Source organism: Capricornis sumatraensis, chromosome 3 (genome assembly GCF_032405125.1).
Source record: "Capricornis sumatraensis isolate serow.1 chromosome 3, serow.2, whole genome shotgun sequence".
In the NCBI taxonomy this organism is placed as follows: Eukaryota; Metazoa; Chordata; class Mammalia; order Artiodactyla; family Bovidae; genus Capricornis; species Capricornis sumatraensis.
The window spans coordinates 467,314-484,545 of record NC_091071.1 but is presented as its reverse complement, the minus strand read 5'-3'; the positions used below and the strand labels follow the sequence as shown (position 1 = coordinate 484,545).

Genomic DNA, 17,232 nt, shown 5'->3' with positions numbered 1-17,232 from the left:
TCAGAGTGTGGTCTCCACTGAGAGACCAAAAGCTGACTTGTGGGGAGGGTCCTGGGGGATTGTAGGGCAAGAGCTCTTGGAGGAGGCCTCCCTGCAAACTCCTACGACCTGCCCCACCCCAGCCTGGCTGACCCACTCTGGGCAGCGGCTCTCCCTCGACTGGCCCACGGTCCACAGGGCACCTAGGAGCCCTGAGAACAGGGTGGGGTCTGCAGAGGTCCCGGTGGGCCCAGGGCCTGGCGCGGTGCAGAGCAAGCCGGGGACGCTGGTCCGAGGTTGGCCTCTGGGTGGACGTTGCCATGGGGCCCAGTAGCCCTGGCTATCTCCCTGCACCCCAAGTTCAGGCGGGTGACACCCCTGTGCCTGGCACGTGGCCTTGCTGGGGAACTGGGTGAGGGCCAGTGGGGAGAGGAGCATGGGAGAGGGGGCAGCAGGAAGCCCGAGGTGCCTGTGGGAACGGGGGGTTGTGGCACCTGTTGAGGGGTTCTCAGAGGGCTGGCAGGGGCCCTGGTGTAGACAGAGGCAGCAGAAACGCTCAGGGTCGGGGGGCAGAGTGGAAGGGGACCCAGCTCTGCCCTGGGCTGTGGGTACTGGGAGCCGGAGAAGAGAGCTAGGCTGGGAGGGGCCCTCGGGCCGGGGGGGGGGTCACCCCATCCCCTATGGTGCCCAGATGAGGCTCCCTGGCCCGGGACACACAGCCCGTGGTGGCCGCAGCAGAGAGCCCCAGTGAGGGCCTGCATGTCTGTCCATCCATCCTGTCCTGACCCCAACCCCGGGGCCCTGGGAGTGTGTCACAGCCCAGGCCTCTGCGGTCAGCGCCCCTGCAGCCTGGGCACAGCGCACAGTGCCTGGGCGGACGGCCGTGCGGTGAAGGCAGGGGCAGGCGTGGTGTCCAGGGCAGCGGCGCTGAGGCCGGGCGGGGGCAGCAGGCGGTACCTTTGCAGGAGGCCGGCGAACAGCAGGAACAGCTCCGACCTGGCCAGGCTCTCCCCCACGCAGACACGGCGACCTGCAGGGACATGGGGCGCCGGTGGGTCCCGGAGGCTGTGGGGGAAGCCCCGAGGGCGGGGCCCTGAGCTCAGAGGCCCTGGGGACCAGGCCACCGCCGGCGGGGACTGCAGTACCTGCGGAGAAAGGCAGGAAGGCCGGCCGCTTGACAAAGCGCCCGTCGGCGTCGAGGAAGTGGCCCGGGTTGAAATGGCGGGGCGTCTCCCACTGGGTCTCGTCCAGGAGCACGGAGTTCAGTAGGGCCAGCACGGGTGTGCCCTGTGAGGGCGCCAGGTGAGCGGCGGGGCTGGCCGCTCTCCGCAGACCGGGAGCACGGGAAGCCCTGCTCAACATCTCTGTCCCTGAGACCCCGTCCCAGCCCCATCTACCGCGGCCGAGAGGAGAGGGGGCAGGGTCTGGAGCGGCGGGGGCCTGGCCCTCGCACCTTGGGGAGCAAGTAGGGGCCCAGCTGGGTGTTGGCGACCGTGCACCGCGGCGCGTGGGGCAGCAGCGTGATGAAGCGCTGCACTTCGTGCAGCACGGCGTTAGTGTAGGGCAGGGCGTGCACGTCCTCCGGCCGCGGGAGCCGTGCGGGCCCCAGCGCGCGGTCCAGCTCCTCCTGCACACGGCCTGCGGGCGAGACAGAGGGCCAGCATGCCGGGACTCCGCCCTGCGCCCCGGGCCCCGCCCCCCGCGGCCCGGGCCCCGCCCCCGCTACCCCGGGCCCGCCCCCGGCGCCCCGGGCCCCGCCCCCCGCGGCCCGGGCCCCGCCCCCTGCGACCCCGGTCCTGCACCCAGGCCCCGCCCCCGCGACCCCGGCCCCGCCCCACCGCGCCCCGGGCCCCGCCCCCCTGCGCCCCGGGCCCCGCGGAGACGCGCCCCCCGGCTCACTCTGCACGCGCGGGTGCTTGCCCATCAGCAGGGCGGCCCACTGCAGCGTGGCGGCGGTGGTTTCCGTGCCGGCCATGACCATGTCCAGGACACAGGCCACCACGTTGGCCTCGGTAAACAGGCCCTCGGGGTCTTTCCCCTGCAGAAGTGGGCGGGGCCGCGCTCAGCGGGAGGCAGGCTCCATGGAACCCCCAAGAAGCCAGCCCCCGGCTCGAGACAGTCGTCGAAGACAGGCGCATGCTACGTCGCGGGCTCACGCGGCCTCGCAGCCGCCCCGCTTCTCAGGTGAGGTGACCGAGGCTCAGAGGGGCCCGGCCAGGGGGTGGAGGGGCACGGCCCAGAGTCGGTCGGCTCCCTCCCCAGCCCCTCTCCCCCAGGCGGGGCCCCAAGATTCCCCCCCTCCCGCGGCCTCTTGGGCGGGGGCGGGTCTCGCCCACACCTGGCCCTGCTGGATCAGGGCGTCCAGGTAGCTCTGCTCCGGCCCTCGCGGGGGTGTGCGGCGCCGCCGAGCCTCCAGGAGGGCCCTCAGGATGGCCCGCACCTCCTCGATCTTGCGCAGGACCGGCCGGTGCAGCTGGAGGAGGGCCCCGAGCCGCGGGTAGAGGTTGAAGAGCTGGAGTGGGGGGGCAGGGCCGCGCGGTGAGGGCTGAGGGCAGGCCATCCGCTCGGAGGTGCGGCCACCTGTGCGGACCGGCAGCGCCCCAGGCTCCTGGCAGAGGTGCCACCTGGGTGCAGGCCTCCCCATGGGACCAGCAGCCCCGGGGCACGGAGGAAAGCCTCCACCTGGGTGCTCAGAGGAGGGGCCAACCAACAGGTAACACACCTGGGGTCCGTGCAAGTCACAGCAGGCAGCTGTCACCGAGGCCCCTGCTCCACACCCACCAGAGCGGGGGAGAGGGAGGTGGGGCCGGCCGCTGCCTTGGAAGTCACTGACTTCGCTGAGTTATTCGGAAAAAAGGGAAACTGCCAACTTCAAGCTTCAGCTCAGGATGCCCTGAGCCGGGGTCACAGCACAGCCTGACGGGCACGGTTGTCAGCTGCCCTCTGCACCACGCTGTCCCCTGGGACCTGGCCATCGCTCAGGGTGCAGGTATGGGAGGCCATGGGACATTCTGTCTCCCTGGAGCCCCTGACCCTCCAGCCTCAGGCCAGCTGGGGCCCCCTGGTGGGACGCGGCCAGGGTACTTTCGGCAGGAAGTCCAATGTTCTGCCAGCCTGAGGCTCCGCCAGTCCCTGCCCCATGCCCATGGCCTCAGGTCCTGGAGAGATGGGGCTGGAAAGTACACGTGAGCCCTGTGCCACCAGACACACATGCCCCGCCCCCACCCAGACACGCGTGCCTGAGCGAGTTAGAGTTAAAACTGGTCACGGTGCCTACACATTAGGAACACTTATAAGTTAGTGGCTCAGTTGGTGAGGAATCCGCCTGCAACGCAGGCGACCCGGGTTCAATCCCTGGGTCTGGAAGATCCCCTGGAGAAGGGAACGGCACCCACTCCAGTGTTCTTGCCTGGAGAATTCCTACAGTCCATGAGATCGCACAGAGTCGGACACCACTGTGCGACTAACTTCCTTTATTTTTAAGTTCTGGAGAAAAGCGAAATGCACGCAGCCGTGGGGTTTGGAAATCAGGGCTGGTCCTCACGATTCCTGACCCTGGAGGAGGTCCAGGGACTGGAGGGAACCGAGCCCCATTTCCGAGAGGACCTGCCCAGGGCCACCCCCACCGATGAGCAGGTGCGCCTATTACTGATTTGATGGCGGGCAGGTGGGGACCGCTGCCCTCGGCGCCCCTGATTTCCGGGAGCGCAGGGCACTGGCCTGGGTCACGTGGCCGGTGAAGCCTGGAGCCTCTCCCTGCCCCCACCTCGCTCCTTGCCACCGCACCCCCCGGCCCAGGCTAGAACATCGACCTCTCACCTGCACACTTGGCTTCCCCAGGAGGACCATGACGTCGTCAACGAGGCCCAGCAGGGACCGGAACACAGGATCCCGGTAGTCGAACCGCTGGCCGAAGAGGAGCGCGAAGGTGATGTTGGAGGGAGCCCAGCGGAGCACGGCCAGCGGGAAGGGCCGGCCTGCGGGTGGAGAGCGGCTTTCAGGGCTGCGGGCCGCGCGGGGTGGAGGCGCCCCGGCCCCCACTCACCTCCGTAGCTGTCCAGCTGTGCCGCGAGGCACCTCAGCTCCTGCAAGACCTTGTCGGCCACGGGCGCCCTCCCCACGCCCAGGCTGTGGAGGGCGCGCACGGTGAGCTGGCGGGCGGCCCGCCAGCGTGGGCCTGAGGAGAAGAAGACGCCTGCGGGCCGCACATGCCCGGTGGTGAGTGGCCCTGGGGCAGGGTCTCGGCGGAGCCTCCGGCCCCCTGAGCCGCCAGCCCCCACCTCCAGCTGGCCTGGCGGGGCCTGTCTGTCGGTGTGCCCTGCCCCCGTTGCTCTGGGCCCGCCAGGCAGGCACCCTGGTGCTGCCCCCTGGGCCTCCTGGGAGCACTCACCCATGCCGCAGAGAGGGACAAGCCCTGCAGGCCCCACGCATGCGGGCACCCTCCCCGCGCACACACCTACCCCCGCCTCTGTTGATGAGCTGGAAGATGGCAATGGGGGGCCGGCCAGCCAGCTCCTGCCTGGTGCCCACCAGGGCCTCCTTCACCGCCTCATAGCCAGTCAGCACCACCGTCTTCTGGTGCCCAAGATGCACGGTGAACACCGGCCCGTACTGTTTGCTGAGCTGGTGGAGAGGGGCAGGGTCCATCCGCTGCCCCACCCCCAGGTCCCTGGGGTCCCCTCACGCCCCTCCGGCCCCCTCTGTCCTCACGACTCCCCTGCCCCTTCTGCAGATGAGGCCTGGGGGTGGGCAGTGAGCCTCTGTGCATCACACAGCGGGGCAGGGCCGGCTGCTGCTGTCTGCCGGCAGCTCTGGCCCCAGCCTGCGGACGGCGGCCCCCAGGGCCCCGTGGACCCACCTGCATCAGCGCCTCATCCTGCTGTGCCCCGCGCAGCAAGTGGAGGTTCCCGACGAGGGGCAGGGGCCGCGGTCCCGGGGGCCAGCGGGGGGCCGGGGCTGGGGTACCGGCGCGGGCACAGAGCAGCCCCCAGAGCGCCAGCAGCGCCAGCAGCGCCAGGAGCAGCAGGGCCATGAGTCTGGCGGGTGGCGGGCAGCTCCCCTCCCGGGTGCCGCCCGCCCTGCACCTTATGGGCCTCACGGGAGGGCGTGCCGGCACCCCACCCTCCCGCCACCCCACCACCCCGAGAATGTGGAAGGAGCAGTTTGCAGGGACAGCCAGGCGCTTAAAGCGACAGGCGTGCAAGGATCGTGGGGGCCAGTCTGTGCCAGGGGGCGGGGGACCGTCTGGGGGGCCGGCGTCCAGTTGGGCCCTCGGGGCCTCCTCGGCCCTCGCCTTGTTGCGGGGGACACAGCGCAGTGACCGTCTACTCCCCGCGGGATCCGCCTCTGCCCCGGCTCCCCACCAGAACCAGGGCTCCAGGGCCTTGGGCCCCACCCTCCCCAGGCTCTGAGCCTCCCTCCCCGGGAGCCCCGTGGCCCGCCCAAGCCCACCAGCGCCTGTGTCCATCCAGCACCTCTGTGCCTGGGCCAGGGCGGGCATCAGGTCTACACGGCCAGTGCCTGAATGCTAGGGCTCCAGAGCCCGACAGCGAGCTTGCCAGAGTGGCAGTGTGCCCCTTGGGGGCTGTCGGAGCCCGGCCCCCGGGAAGACGGCCCTGGCCTCCCCGGGACAGGGTGGGCATGAGGGCAGGTCGGCCGCGCAGAGGGGCCCAGCCTGCAAGGCAAGGCCGCTGGGGCGCCAGGTGCCGGGTTTATGAGCTCTCTCTGGGCTGCACTCTGCTCCAAAGCCTGGAGGCCCAGCTGGGAGGGAGGAGGCGCCCTTTGGAATCGAGCTCTGAGGGGCCAGAGGCTGGTGGCCCCAGAAGCAGCTGGGCCTGTGCTGGGCCTCCCGCCCCGGCAAGCGGCAGCGGGACCTCCCTCCCTGCCGCTGGGCCCCTCGCCCCGGGCCTGTCCCCTGGGCTGACATCTGTGCCCCTACACCCACCCCAGAGCCAAGGCAGTCTGCGGGCCCTTAGCCCTCCCAACCTCCATTTGCACACCTGCCGTGATGGGGTGCTCACTGCCTCACAGGCAGCCCGTCCAGATACACAGTCCTGGGGTTGCCAGGAGGGGTAACTGTTCTCTAGCCGCTTGGTCTCTGGGTCTTTTGGGCTGAGGAGCTGTTCCCAAGGTCCCTACTGGGCGCAGAGGCTGAAGGCACAGCGCAGTTCAGGTGGTCAGCTCAGCGTGCGCGTACTGAGCTCTGTGTGTGACCAGGCTCTCTAGGGGCTAGGGCTGCAGGAATGGGCGCTGCAGGGATCCTGAAGTGTTCTTGCAGCCCAGCGGGGGCGACCGGGGGGCATGTGGCCGTGACTTTGCGCAGAAAACCCCTCGGGCGTTGGAGCTGGAGTGTGGGTCTCAGGAGGACGGGCATTCGTGAGGAGGGGACAGCTTGTGTGGACCTGCAGGGGCGGTGTGTGTGGGGGCCCTGGCAGCCGTGGGTCACAACCACAGAGCCACACTGTGGGCCCAGCCTCGTGGGACGGGCAGTGTGGCTGCGGGGCCGGAGGGGAGCACACATCCCCGTCGGGGGCTCTGCTCCGGGCCGGTGAAGCCCGTGCGCAGGGGCCTGCTGGGCGGGAGCCTGGTCTTGGTGCTGCTGCCGTGCGCGGGGAGGCCGTCTCGAGGCCCATCCTGATGGAGCCGCCCCTGGCGTCTGGGAGTGGGCTCAGCTGGGTGGCGCGGTGGCCTGTGCCCCAGGGGCGCAGGGGGCGGGCCCCACAGCACCTGCTGAGTGACCTGCTGCTCTGCCTGCGTCCCGTCCAGTGAGGGGGGCACCGTGGGGAGGGTCCTGGGAAAACCCAAACTGGCTGGAGCAGGGCACTGGGTCTAAGGACGCTCCCCCGACAGTCACAGAACAGGGGCCTCTTTGGAGGGCGGCTCTTTAACCCAGTCACCTCGCCCTTCATTCAGTGACAGAGGCAAGGGACCCGGGAGCCCCAGAAGCTGGCGGGGCTAGGAAGGACCCCCCCTGGAGCCATCTTCGGTAGGTGCCCTGCCTTCTGGCCTCCGGAGCTGAGTGGGTGGTGGTGGTGTTTCCAGCTCCCCCAGGCTATGTCCGTTGTGGGGGCAGCCCTGGGAGGCCTTGGGAGCCTTGGGATGGTTCAGAACATCACGCAACTCCAGAAACACGGCAGACGGGTCTCATGGGTCCCTTCGTGGGGTCGCCATCTAACCGCCTGCCTGGGCGTCACTTCGTCCCCCCGGGAACGGGGGTTCGCTCCATTTGTTGTCTATGACCGATGGGGCCCAGAGGCCACCAAGCCGACCAGTAACAGGACAGATGCAGCTGAGCCCCCGTAAACACACAGAGGACTTCTGTCTCATGGAGGAGGTCACCCCAGAGGCTCGGCTCTGCTGTCCGTCAGACGTTAACGCGTCCTGAGCCTGCTCGGCGGGCTTGTCCAGTGCTCTCTACTCTGACTGGATGTGATTGTCGGCATTTGCACATTTCTCTTTGAAGCAGCCTTGCCGTCTCTCCCTGCTCCCTCGTTAATGGGTAAGATAAAGCTCGGCCGTGTGCTCCATACCTGTTAGTCTGAGAGCCTTTTGAAATTACACTTGGACAGCAGAATTTATTAACGTCATAACACCAGCAAGATCTGGTTTCAGGCCAGGGTGGGTTTAGGGGCCCAGTGACATCATCAGGACTCTGATGAACCCTCCTCTCTCTTGGGTCTGCGGGCAGCACTCTGGGCTGGGCTGGGGAGTGGGGGTTGTCGGGCAAGTGGTGTTTCCGTGTCTGCCCCTGGTGGCCAGGTGACCACCTGCTCCGAGGCTCACCTCCTCCCAGCTGCAGTCCAGGGGGCAGTTCTGCCAGCCCCGTACTGCTGCTCGAGCAGAAGCCTGGGAACTGTGTGGTCAGAAGTGAGTGGCTGGGGTCCCCTGGGGCTCAGGTCACACCTGGCCTGACGCCTGAGGCGCAGGTTGTTCCCTAGAGGGCTCTGGAGTTGCACATACCACACTTGGCCCCTCCATCTACTCCTCGGCTGAGATGGCGTCTTCCAGTGGCAGCTCCCAGCCCATAAGCTCTCCATCTACTTGGCCCTCAGCCATGGCGAGCCGGGGACTGTGCCCTTGAATCTGGGTGGGGGATAGTGACCGTGATGGAGGCAACGTTCTGAGACTTTGGAGGTAGGCCATGAAGGCCACACGGCTTCCACCTGTTGCTTCTGGGATCCTTTGTGCAGGACGCAGTCAGCATCCTGGGAGGAAGCCCTGGGAGGCGGGCGGAGGGCCACGGGGACAGGAGCCACCGCCCCCAAGACCCAGGCCCAGCATGCAGCCACGCGTGGTCAGTCCTGAGGGGCTTCCCTATCCTGAGGTGTGGCCCCAGCGGATGGCCCATGGGGCCAGCCCCACGAGGCCTGCCTTCTCCCCGCGTTTCGGAGCACAGCGGATCACTGCTGTGAGTCTGGGCTGTTTGTTACACAGTGGAAGAACACTCATACACTGGCTGTGTAACCCTGGGCAAGGGGCTTGCCCTCCGTGTGTCTCTATGTGTGACCTGAAAACAGCATCTATTCTTCAGAAATCATTTGTAACTTCACTTTGCAGTTTCTTTGTTTTTGGCTGCACCAAGTCTGTGTCCTACGCACAGGCTTCCTCTGGTGACGAGCGGGCTTTCTCGTCACTGCAGCTCAAGACTCTCGCTCAGGGGCTCCGTGTGGTCCAGGGGCTGTAGCGTCCGTAGTTGTAGTTCTCAGGCTTTCGAGGGCGGGCTCAGGGGCTCCAAGGCACATGGAGCCTTTCCTGACTGGGGATCGAAGCCACGTCCCCTGCATTGGCAGGGGGATTCTTAACCGCCAGACCACCAGAGTCTCCCCAAATGTTTTAAATGAACTAATTAATTAAATTTTTGGCTCTGCTGCATGGCTTATGGGATGTTAGTTCCTTAAGCAGGAATCGAAACCAGGCCCCAGGCAGTAAAAGCATCAAATCCTAACTACTGGACTGCCAGGGAATTCCCTCTTCAAAAGATACTAACTGAACAGCTGCTGTGTGCCAGGCACTGTGAGCCCATGAACAACAGCCCAGCGTGTAAGAGGGTTTCCAGAAGCATTACTCCCCGCTTTTTGACCCAAACATTTGATGAACTGCTGAAAATCTCCTATGAAGCAGTAACCACTTGGCAGGCTGACACCTCCTGGCCGTTGGGCCTCGGGGCTTCATGGGTCCCCCAGGGCCGCCCCACGGAGAGGAGAGGCGGGGAGAAGCGGTCCCTTCCACTGCTAAGTGGTGCGATCTAGTCGCAGGGACAGGTGCTCTCTGCTGGGTCAGAAACGCTTCTGTTGCTCGCAGCCCTGGGGCATTAAAGAGTAACCGGTGCAGGGCCCCTGGCTCCTGTGGTGTCCACAGCTGATATGGCAGGAACGAGGAACAGGTGCCACCGTCCTCCTGTCGCTTTCTGTGGCCCAGAGCCCCAGGCCGACTCAGGCCCAGCGACAGGGCTGGGCTTTCCCCATGGGCCCGGCCCACTGACTTCGGTGGAGCTCTGGGCGGGCTCCGGACAAACAAGGTGGAATCCCACCTCAGGCCAGAGGTTGGGTGGTGTGCCCAACGCGGGGCCTTGCGAGTGGGTGCGGGCATACTGGATGCCTTCTGCAGAAGGGGGCATCCGACCCAGGCCCTGTGGGGAGGGAGTGCTGCTGGGACTGGTGGGCAAGCCCCCGACATTACAGGGGGCAGTGGTGCTGGGCCTGGCGGGGAGACTGCTTGTCCAGGGGGCCAGCTGGTGACTCTCGGTCCTGAGCGCCCTATGTGCTTATGACTAGGGTCTGGCACGTGGCTGGCGCCAGGGACCGCTACGTGGGTGGAGTGGATGCGTGAACGGGGGTTGGAGCTCAGGGAAGAATCAGACAACAGGGTGGTGGGCGGGCGGCCACCCACCTCCATCAGCTCTGCCCCGGGTACAAGGTTGGGAGGAGCCCTGCTGCAGAGAGCTGGTGACCCCCGACCCCAGCCCCTTCCCTGCTTTTACTGTTGCTGTTTTTAGTTTTTACTGTTTACAGTAATAAACGACCACCAGGGGCTTTCCTGCTGCAATGCGTTTTCACTCTTTAATCTGTTGAATTGTGTGCCTGGATTCACGTGTTGAAGTCCTAGCTCCCCCTACCTTAGAATGTGACCTTTCTGGGAACAGGGCCGCTGCATATGTAGTTAGCTAAGGTGAGGTCATGGGGTGGGTCCTAATCCTCATGGAAAGATGCTGTGTGGACACAGACACACCGGGAGAGGCCACGTGGTGAGGCCGAGGGGGGGATGTGTCCACAAGCCAGGGGCACCAAGGGTTGCCGGCAACCCACCATCAGGGAGCGAACACCCGGCCCCCGGATGACCGGCCCCCTGGAACTGTGAGAGAAGGAATCTCTGTTGCCCTAAGCTGCAGCCTCGCGGGGATGCAGAGACCCCCCTCACCCCTGCCAGGGACAGCCTTCCAGGAGCGCCCACCTGCCCTTTGGCTTCTTATGGATTGAAGCTGTGTGTCCTTGGGCAAGTTGCTGGCCCTCTCTGAACTTCGTTTCCTCGTCCTAAATAGATGACGGCTGGACCCTCTGCCATTGTGTTGCCTCGAGGATAGTAAGAAGCCCCACCGCAGAGCAAGTGCCCGAGGGTCCCGGCCTTTCGGAGCCCAGGGGCGGGGCCTGGGTGCGAGGGGCGGGGTCTCGGAGCTGATCAGGGGCGGCTCGCCGCTCGACGTGCTCGGCGCTCCCGCGGGGGCCTGCTCCGCGATCGGCCGGCCGGCCTGCGTACGGCGCGCGGCGCGCTGGGAGCGTCTGGGCGCCGCCGGCATGTCGACGGCTATGAACTTCGGGTCCAAGAGCTTCCAGCCGCGTGCCCCGGACAAGGGCAGCTTCCCGCTCGACCACTTCGGTGAGCGCGGGCGGGCCGGACTCGCCGGCCGGGCCCGCACAGCGCTGGGCCGGCCCTCTGCGGCGCGGCCGGGGCGGGGGCGGGGGGCGCGCCTGCTCGCCGCGGCTCCGCGGAAGCGAAGGCCTCGAAAACGGCTTTCGAGAGGCTCTGTATTTGCCAGTCTTTTACCGACAGATATTCCAGGCAAAGGGCGACGTCGGCAGGGAGCGCCTGGCGCCGCCGCTGGGACGCCCGCCGTTTCCTGCCCTCGCTCTTCCGCCTGGAACATTGTCTTTTCTCCTGTTTCCAGAGGGTTTCTGAAGGAAACTAGTTTCCCGAGGAGGAGGAGGAGGAGGGCTGCCTGTAAGGTTGCTGGGCGGGCATGTCCTGTGTCCACTTTAAAAAGAAAGTGTTTTTCTGTTTCGTTCCAGGTGAATGTAAAAGCTTTAAAGAGAAATTCATGAAGTGTCTCCGGGACAATAATTTTGAAAATGCTTTGTGCAGAAATGAATCAAAAGAATACCTGGAGTGCAGGATGGAGAGGCAAGTACCTGCCAACCAGGACTTAGGCCTTCCCCGCCCACCGGGTCTCCAGCGGAAGTGTTCGTCCCAAGAGGCCTCACCCAGGCCTGGCTTCTCCTTGTGTTTGGACCCGAGGGGCTGCCTGCCTGTGAAACTGAGGCATTTCGGAGATGAGTTGTACTCAGTTGTTGGCAGCCGTGGGAACCTTTTCTCCGGTGATTGCATTCCCAGAGTTTTTTCCTTCCAAATGTGTGATGAGTCATTCAGGTTTCCCAATCGTACATCATAAAAATGCTGTGAGTGAAAAGATCTGTGGGTACAAGCTTGTTCTTAAAACATCCTCAGAACATAAAATACCTGCTGCTTTGCTCGACATCCGCTCGGAGCTGTCTGTAGTGTCGACAGGCAAGACAGTGGGCCGGAGAAACGGTGAGAGATGAGTGACTCTTCCCGTCTCAGCCAGAGTTCACAAGACCCACCTTTAAACAAAACGAGAACTCTTCTAACTGACCCACTGAGATTTTACTTCAGAAGTACCATTGTAAGGCATCATGGGGAAAGCATGCAACCCATTGTTATGTGCTTTGGTGGAGAGTTTTATTTCTGCCTTTTGAGCCCTTTGCTCAGGAGGGAACCCAGTCTGTCAGAGGCCTTGTCTGATGACAGGTTGACAGAAAGCGATGCACTTGGGCCTGTTGTCAATATTTCCTTAACAGACTCGGACCTTCCCCTCCAGGCAGGCTCGGTGGTGCTCCTTGGGCCCCAGGTGCGTTGAGGGCTCTGCGGACGTTTGGGAGTTTGAGGGAGGTGGGCCTTCTTGGCGCTTGGGCCTCAGGTGGTGCCCTTCTCCTGCCTCGTGAGTAACGCAGGCTCACAGGTGTTACAGGATAACGGTGGGCTGGCCTGACGCCAGCTGTCATCTCTGCAGGAAATGGCAACCCACTCCAGTGTTCCTGCCTGGAGAATCCCAGGGACGGGGGAGCCTGGCGGGCTGCTGTCTATGGGGTCGCACAGAGTCGGACACGACTGAGGCGACTTAGCAGCAGCAGCAGCATGCTTCACTCACTCCAGTCGAAACGTTGAGCTCAGTGAGTCTCTTCTTGGCACTGCCGACCTTGGTGACAGAGTTTGGAGCTCGTCTCAGCCTCCCCGAAGCTGGGGTCACCATCCCCGAGTCGGTCGTCCCTGGCCCAGCACAGGGTTGCCTGGAGGGTCAGTTGCTTTGGCTCTGGAGCCACTTCTGCTGTGAGAGAGGCCTTCCCTGCAGGGCCAGCAGAAGGGCCGTCTTTTCCCTGTTCGCCCCTGGGCCTCTGAGGAAGGCCCGCAGACGGGAAGGCATCAGCTGCTCTGCGAGTTCCACGATTCAGGTGGCCTCACGGGTTGATCAGGCCACATTTGGTTGTGAGGGGGTGTGTGTTTCCAGCTGGGTCCGTATCTTGCCCACTTGCTTCTCCATCACTCTTTTACAAAGCTGCTTTCTCTCCGTTTTTTTCCTTTTTGCTGATGCCCCACACCTTCCTTCTGTGTGCCTCACGCGCGTCTTTTCAGGAACTGGGCCTCCGTAGGATTTGTCAGGTGGCTCCCATGGGCCCCGTCGGCCCGGAGTGGAGGTGTCTGCTGCTGAGGGCGGGGCTCCGCTTCGTCACGGCAGCTTCTGTTAACATTGGGCTTGCACGGTCAGCAGAGACACAGCGTATCCACGTGGGATCCAGGGCCTCACGTCGGCCGGGCCTGCTGACCTGGCGTGGAGTGTAGAGCACCTGGTCCTGGGAAGGCGCCGGGCCCGACCAGGTGCAGCCCGGCGCTCCCCTCAGGAGGGTCTGTCCTGACCGGCCCAGCTCCCGGGCTCCGTGCCCTTGGCTGTGGCGCGCCTGCTGTCCTCACGGCCCGCGGGGCTGCGTCTTCAGATCCTCCCCCGCTTTGCGCCTTGTCTTTCCGAGCAGAGGCAGCCAAGGGTCTCTGATTTTAAGGATCCTGGGATTAGGTTGGGTCCCCTTGGATAATCCACGGTGGTCTCCTCTCTGAGTTGGCTGAGGGGCAGCCTCGTTTCCTCAGCAGCCTTAATACTAACCCCCTGCCCCTGGTATCAGGTCTCACTCAGATTCTAGGGCTCAGGGCGTCACCTGGGGGCCCTGGGCCTGTCAACCACGTTGGGTCTGAGTGGCCGGTTCTGAGACCCGTGTTCTGACTGTAGTGGGAGCTCATCGTCCTTTGCGTCCTTGGGTTTCAGGAGCGTCTCGTGCATTCTGTCGCTGTGGGGTTAGTGTAATCTGTTGCCAGCTAGGTTCCGTGAACTGGTGTTTGTGATTCTGGGGGCGTTGTCCGAAGGGCTGTTGCCAAGCCTCTGGGCTTTGTGGGTGTGGCGGGTAGGGGCGCAGGGGCCTGCGCACGGGAGCACGGCAGGGTGCGGGTCGGAGGCTGCTGTTCCTGGAGGGGGTGGAGGTGCCTGGGCCCGAGCGGGCGCGTGGACCCTGACAGCTCTCACTTTTCCTTTCAGGCAACTGATGGCACAGGAACCCCTGGAAAAGCTCGGATTTGGAGATTTGATTGGTGGGAAGTCAGACAAAAACTGAGCTGTGCTGGGAGGAAGCCTGCCTCCCCAGCGGCGTGCTCGTAGGCGCCGTGACTCAGGAGGGGACTGTGGGGGGTGCCTGCGAGATGCCCCTCGGAACCGTGCCAGATGCCTCTCCCTGGTGGATGTGCCTTGACGCGGGGAACGGTGCGTCTTCTGAAGCTCCTGGAAGGATTTTGGAAAAGCGGTCTCCCTTTTGGATTGCTGTTTCCCTCGGGCTTGTGACGGTTTATCCTAAGTTCGCGTGGGTGATGGCCCCCAGGGAGGTGAGGTGCCGGGTGGCGTCTGCCCACCGAGAGGGCACCGTGGGCACCAGTGAGATGCTGGGTTCACGTCACAGGCTGTGTGTGTCCTTTCTGTGCTGGTGGTAGTCAGCTCAGAACGTCACGTAGAAGTGACGCAGACGTCAGGAGAACGCTCCTAGCGAGTGGGTTGCTCTTGGTATTCAGCATATTCTCTGTTCATTTCTTTTCCTTTCCTTTTTTTTTTTTAAAAAAAACAAAAAACAGTGGGTAAGCCTGGAAGGGGAAACTGGCTTCTGACATATCTGACTTGCTTCTTTCCTGATGATGCCTGAACACCACACGTCTTCTGATCCGTAGCAGGTGACACTGTACAGTCAGATGCTTAGTTTCAAGAAGTCGTCTGCTGTAACCGAGGAGGGGGCTCTCTGTCCTTGTCAGGCGGGCACGCGGCGGCCTCTGGCGCTTGTCCTCTGAGGAGCGGCCAAGCCTGCGGCCAGCCGCGCTTCTTGCCCGTGAGGGGTCAGGGCAGCGTGGGCCCATTGAGCGCTGCCCGAGTGCTGGCAGACCCCAGGGCTGTGTTTCTGGGGCGCCTTGTGGGTTCAGAGCCTCAGCGAAGACCCTGGACCTGCCCTGTGACTCCCTCCCTGGCCCCAGTCAGCTGAGTTTTGTCCCAGTGTGGCCGGCGGGGGTGGGGGGGGGTGGGGGGTGCCAGGAATACCCAGGTGAGGGCCCTGACCCCCTCCTGCTTGGCGGCCCAGGCCGGCTGTGGGGAGCCCCCGCGCCTCCCCAGCCACGTCCAGTTGTCTGCGTGGCCTCCCTCCCCTTGGTCCTGCGGGCGGCCGTGCTCACTCAGGCCCTCCCCTCGCTCCCTCCAAGGCCGGCTGTCTGCTGGGGGCTCCGGCACCACTGGCCCCGTGGGGGTCCAGCCCCCGGGGCTCAGTGTGTGCTTTGTCAATGGGCAGCATCGTCTCTGCCTACGCTTCTAGCTAGTTTATGAAAAGCCTTGCTTTTCATCACCAGGCCGAGCCATGGCAATACCCAGTGTGATGCACAGGGTTATTGCGGCATTGTTTGTAATTGTAAAGCATTGGGGCGACCCGGCCACCCATGCTTGTCCCCAAGGCAGGGCCCTGGGCGGCTGCCGGAAGGGCTGGGGGAGCCACGGCGTGCCGTGCATGGCCCTGCAGGTGGTGTGAGAGAGAACTTGGGGCCCAGAAGGCAGCGTGGCGGGAGAGGGCCGTGGGTAGGGAAGCAGACGCACAGAAGTGTGTGCCCGCGCTTGTCCCTGTTCAGACGGACCTCCCTTCTCTCTGGGGCCTGGGGTCAGTGACCCCTGGCAGCGAGGGGCTTGCCTGGTGGCTGACTCTTTGATTTGAGCCTCTCTCCAGCAGGAAGAACCAGGGCCAGTAAGTCCATTTGACCCTGGATCTTCTTGTGTCAGTAAGGAGTTGCTGAAGCCTTGATGGGCTTGTCAGGAGCACGCAACAGGGCTCCCCATGGCCTGGTTGGCAGCAGCAGGAATGACCGTTAGGGTTTGGCCGCAGCATCAGTTCCTGCCCAGGAGTCTCGCTGAGGGAGTCACAAGTGGATGAACTTTCCCGCGCAGGAAGAGACAGCCCTCCTCTCAACCCCGGCCCGTGTGGGAGGATGGGCATCTGGGCGTCGGTGTGTCCGGAGGTGGGTGGGCAGCGTTAGGTGAGTGGGTTTGCCTGTTCTGGAGGACGCCCCGGGAAGCACTCAGCCAACAGCTAAAACCTCTGGGATGTTGCCCACAGCAAGGTCCACGGCACCTGCCCTGATCTGCCCCACGGAGGCGGTGTCACTGCTGTTTTCTCTGAGTGCGTCACCTCCGTTTCCGAGGACACACTGACCTGCCCAGCCCGAAGGCCAAGCCTGGCGTGAGGACCCACGGTGCCGTCCCCGAGGACGGGTGAGGGGCTGCTGGTTGGTCACAGCGTGTCATGTCCATGCACACGGGGTGTCGTCAGGAGAAGCGGGCAAACTCTGGCCTGCTTCTGCAACTTTTGGAAGTTTGGAGTTATTTCAAAATAGAGAATTTTAAAAATGTTCCGTGCTCATCTGTTCGTAGCTGAACTTTGTTCATACGCGACTGGGTGAATTCGTGTTTTGAAACACATTTGGGAATCCCACAGAGAACGCAGCTGTGGTGGCGTCGGGAGGGGGCGCGGGGCCGGAGGACACCGCACGTGGACCGCGGGCTCCTCATGGAGGCGCGGCAGCTCCTGCAACCGCTGCTAAGAATACGAGGCTTCGTCTGGTCCTGCCGAAGCCCCCATGAGGTGTTTTTGGTTGCCCATCATTTGTCAAGTAAAGAATGCATGTTACTTGTCGTATCTACTTGTCTCAATGAGCCAGTGACTTTACTAGAGGGCCCCTGAAGACAATGGGCAGAACATTCTCCAAGCGTCTTCCTTAGGATTATGTCAGGGCAGTCTGACGACCACCGTCAACCCTGGGCCCGCAGCCACCTTCCTGAAGAGCGATGCTGATGGAACCCCTGGGACGGGAGCTGGGGGCCGGGCCCCCCGCCTTAAGAAGCAAGCCAGCTCCTTGTAACAGCTCTGGAAAACTCGAGTGGAGGAAAACAAGGTGGTTGGAATAGCTTTTACTCTGTCTGTTTAGGGAGGCAGTGCTTTTGTTAAAAAAAGCAAGTTAGGTTCTTTCCCCACTAACAGATCAGCACAAACTTGGTGGCTTAAGCAACAGTTACGCTGAAGACCGGAGGCCCCACGTTCAATAGCTCCCGCGAGCTGGCTCCTTCCGGAGGCGCTGGGCAGGGTCTGCGTCCTCCTCTCCCAGCTCCTGGGGGTGCCAAGCTCTGTGGCCCGTCCTCGTCCTGAGCTGGTGGCTTCTCCCTCCGCGACTGCCTCCTCCCCCGTCCTCTCTCTGACCCGGGGCCCCCACCTCCCTCCAGGAGGGTCCTTCATGATGATGTCGGGCCGTCCAGGTACGGGCAGCTTAGAACCGGGGGACACGATAGAGAACCCCGCTTGTTTCATATATGTGAACAGCTTAAACTGGAGGACACAGAGAACCCTGCTT

At 63.9% G+C, this 17,232-nt stretch overlaps 2 protein-coding genes across 2 annotated transcripts; one reads left to right on the top strand and one right to left on the bottom strand.

The window, feature by feature from the left end:
- Positions 1 to 812: 812 nt before the first annotated feature.
- On the bottom strand, positions 813 to 5,011 carry CYP2W1 (cytochrome P450 family 2 subfamily W member 1). Its single transcript, XM_068967395.1, has 9 exons — positions 4,838 to 5,011; positions 4,440 to 4,602; positions 4,025 to 4,174; positions 3,799 to 3,956; positions 2,318 to 2,491; positions 1,879 to 2,017; positions 1,433 to 1,617; positions 1,125 to 1,266; positions 813 to 1,009 (listed from the first exon to the last, which is right to left on the bottom strand). The coding sequence occupies exons 1-9, from the start codon at positions 5,009 to 5,011 to the stop codon at positions 813 to 815; spliced, it is 1,482 nt and encodes a 493-aa protein (XP_068823496.1).
- A 5,741-nt stretch (positions 5,012 to 10,752) lies between these two features.
- On the top strand, positions 10,753 to 16,224 carry COX19 (cytochrome c oxidase assembly factor COX19). The gene is made up of 3 exons (XM_068968630.1): positions 10,753 to 10,851; positions 11,262 to 11,373; positions 13,850 to 16,224. The coding sequence occupies exons 1-3, from the start codon at positions 10,770 to 10,772 to the stop codon at positions 13,923 to 13,925; spliced, it is 270 nt and encodes an 89-aa protein (XP_068824731.1). The 5' UTR covers positions 10,753 to 10,769; the 3' UTR covers positions 13,926 to 16,224.
- Positions 16,225 to 17,232: the final 1,008 nt, after the last annotated feature.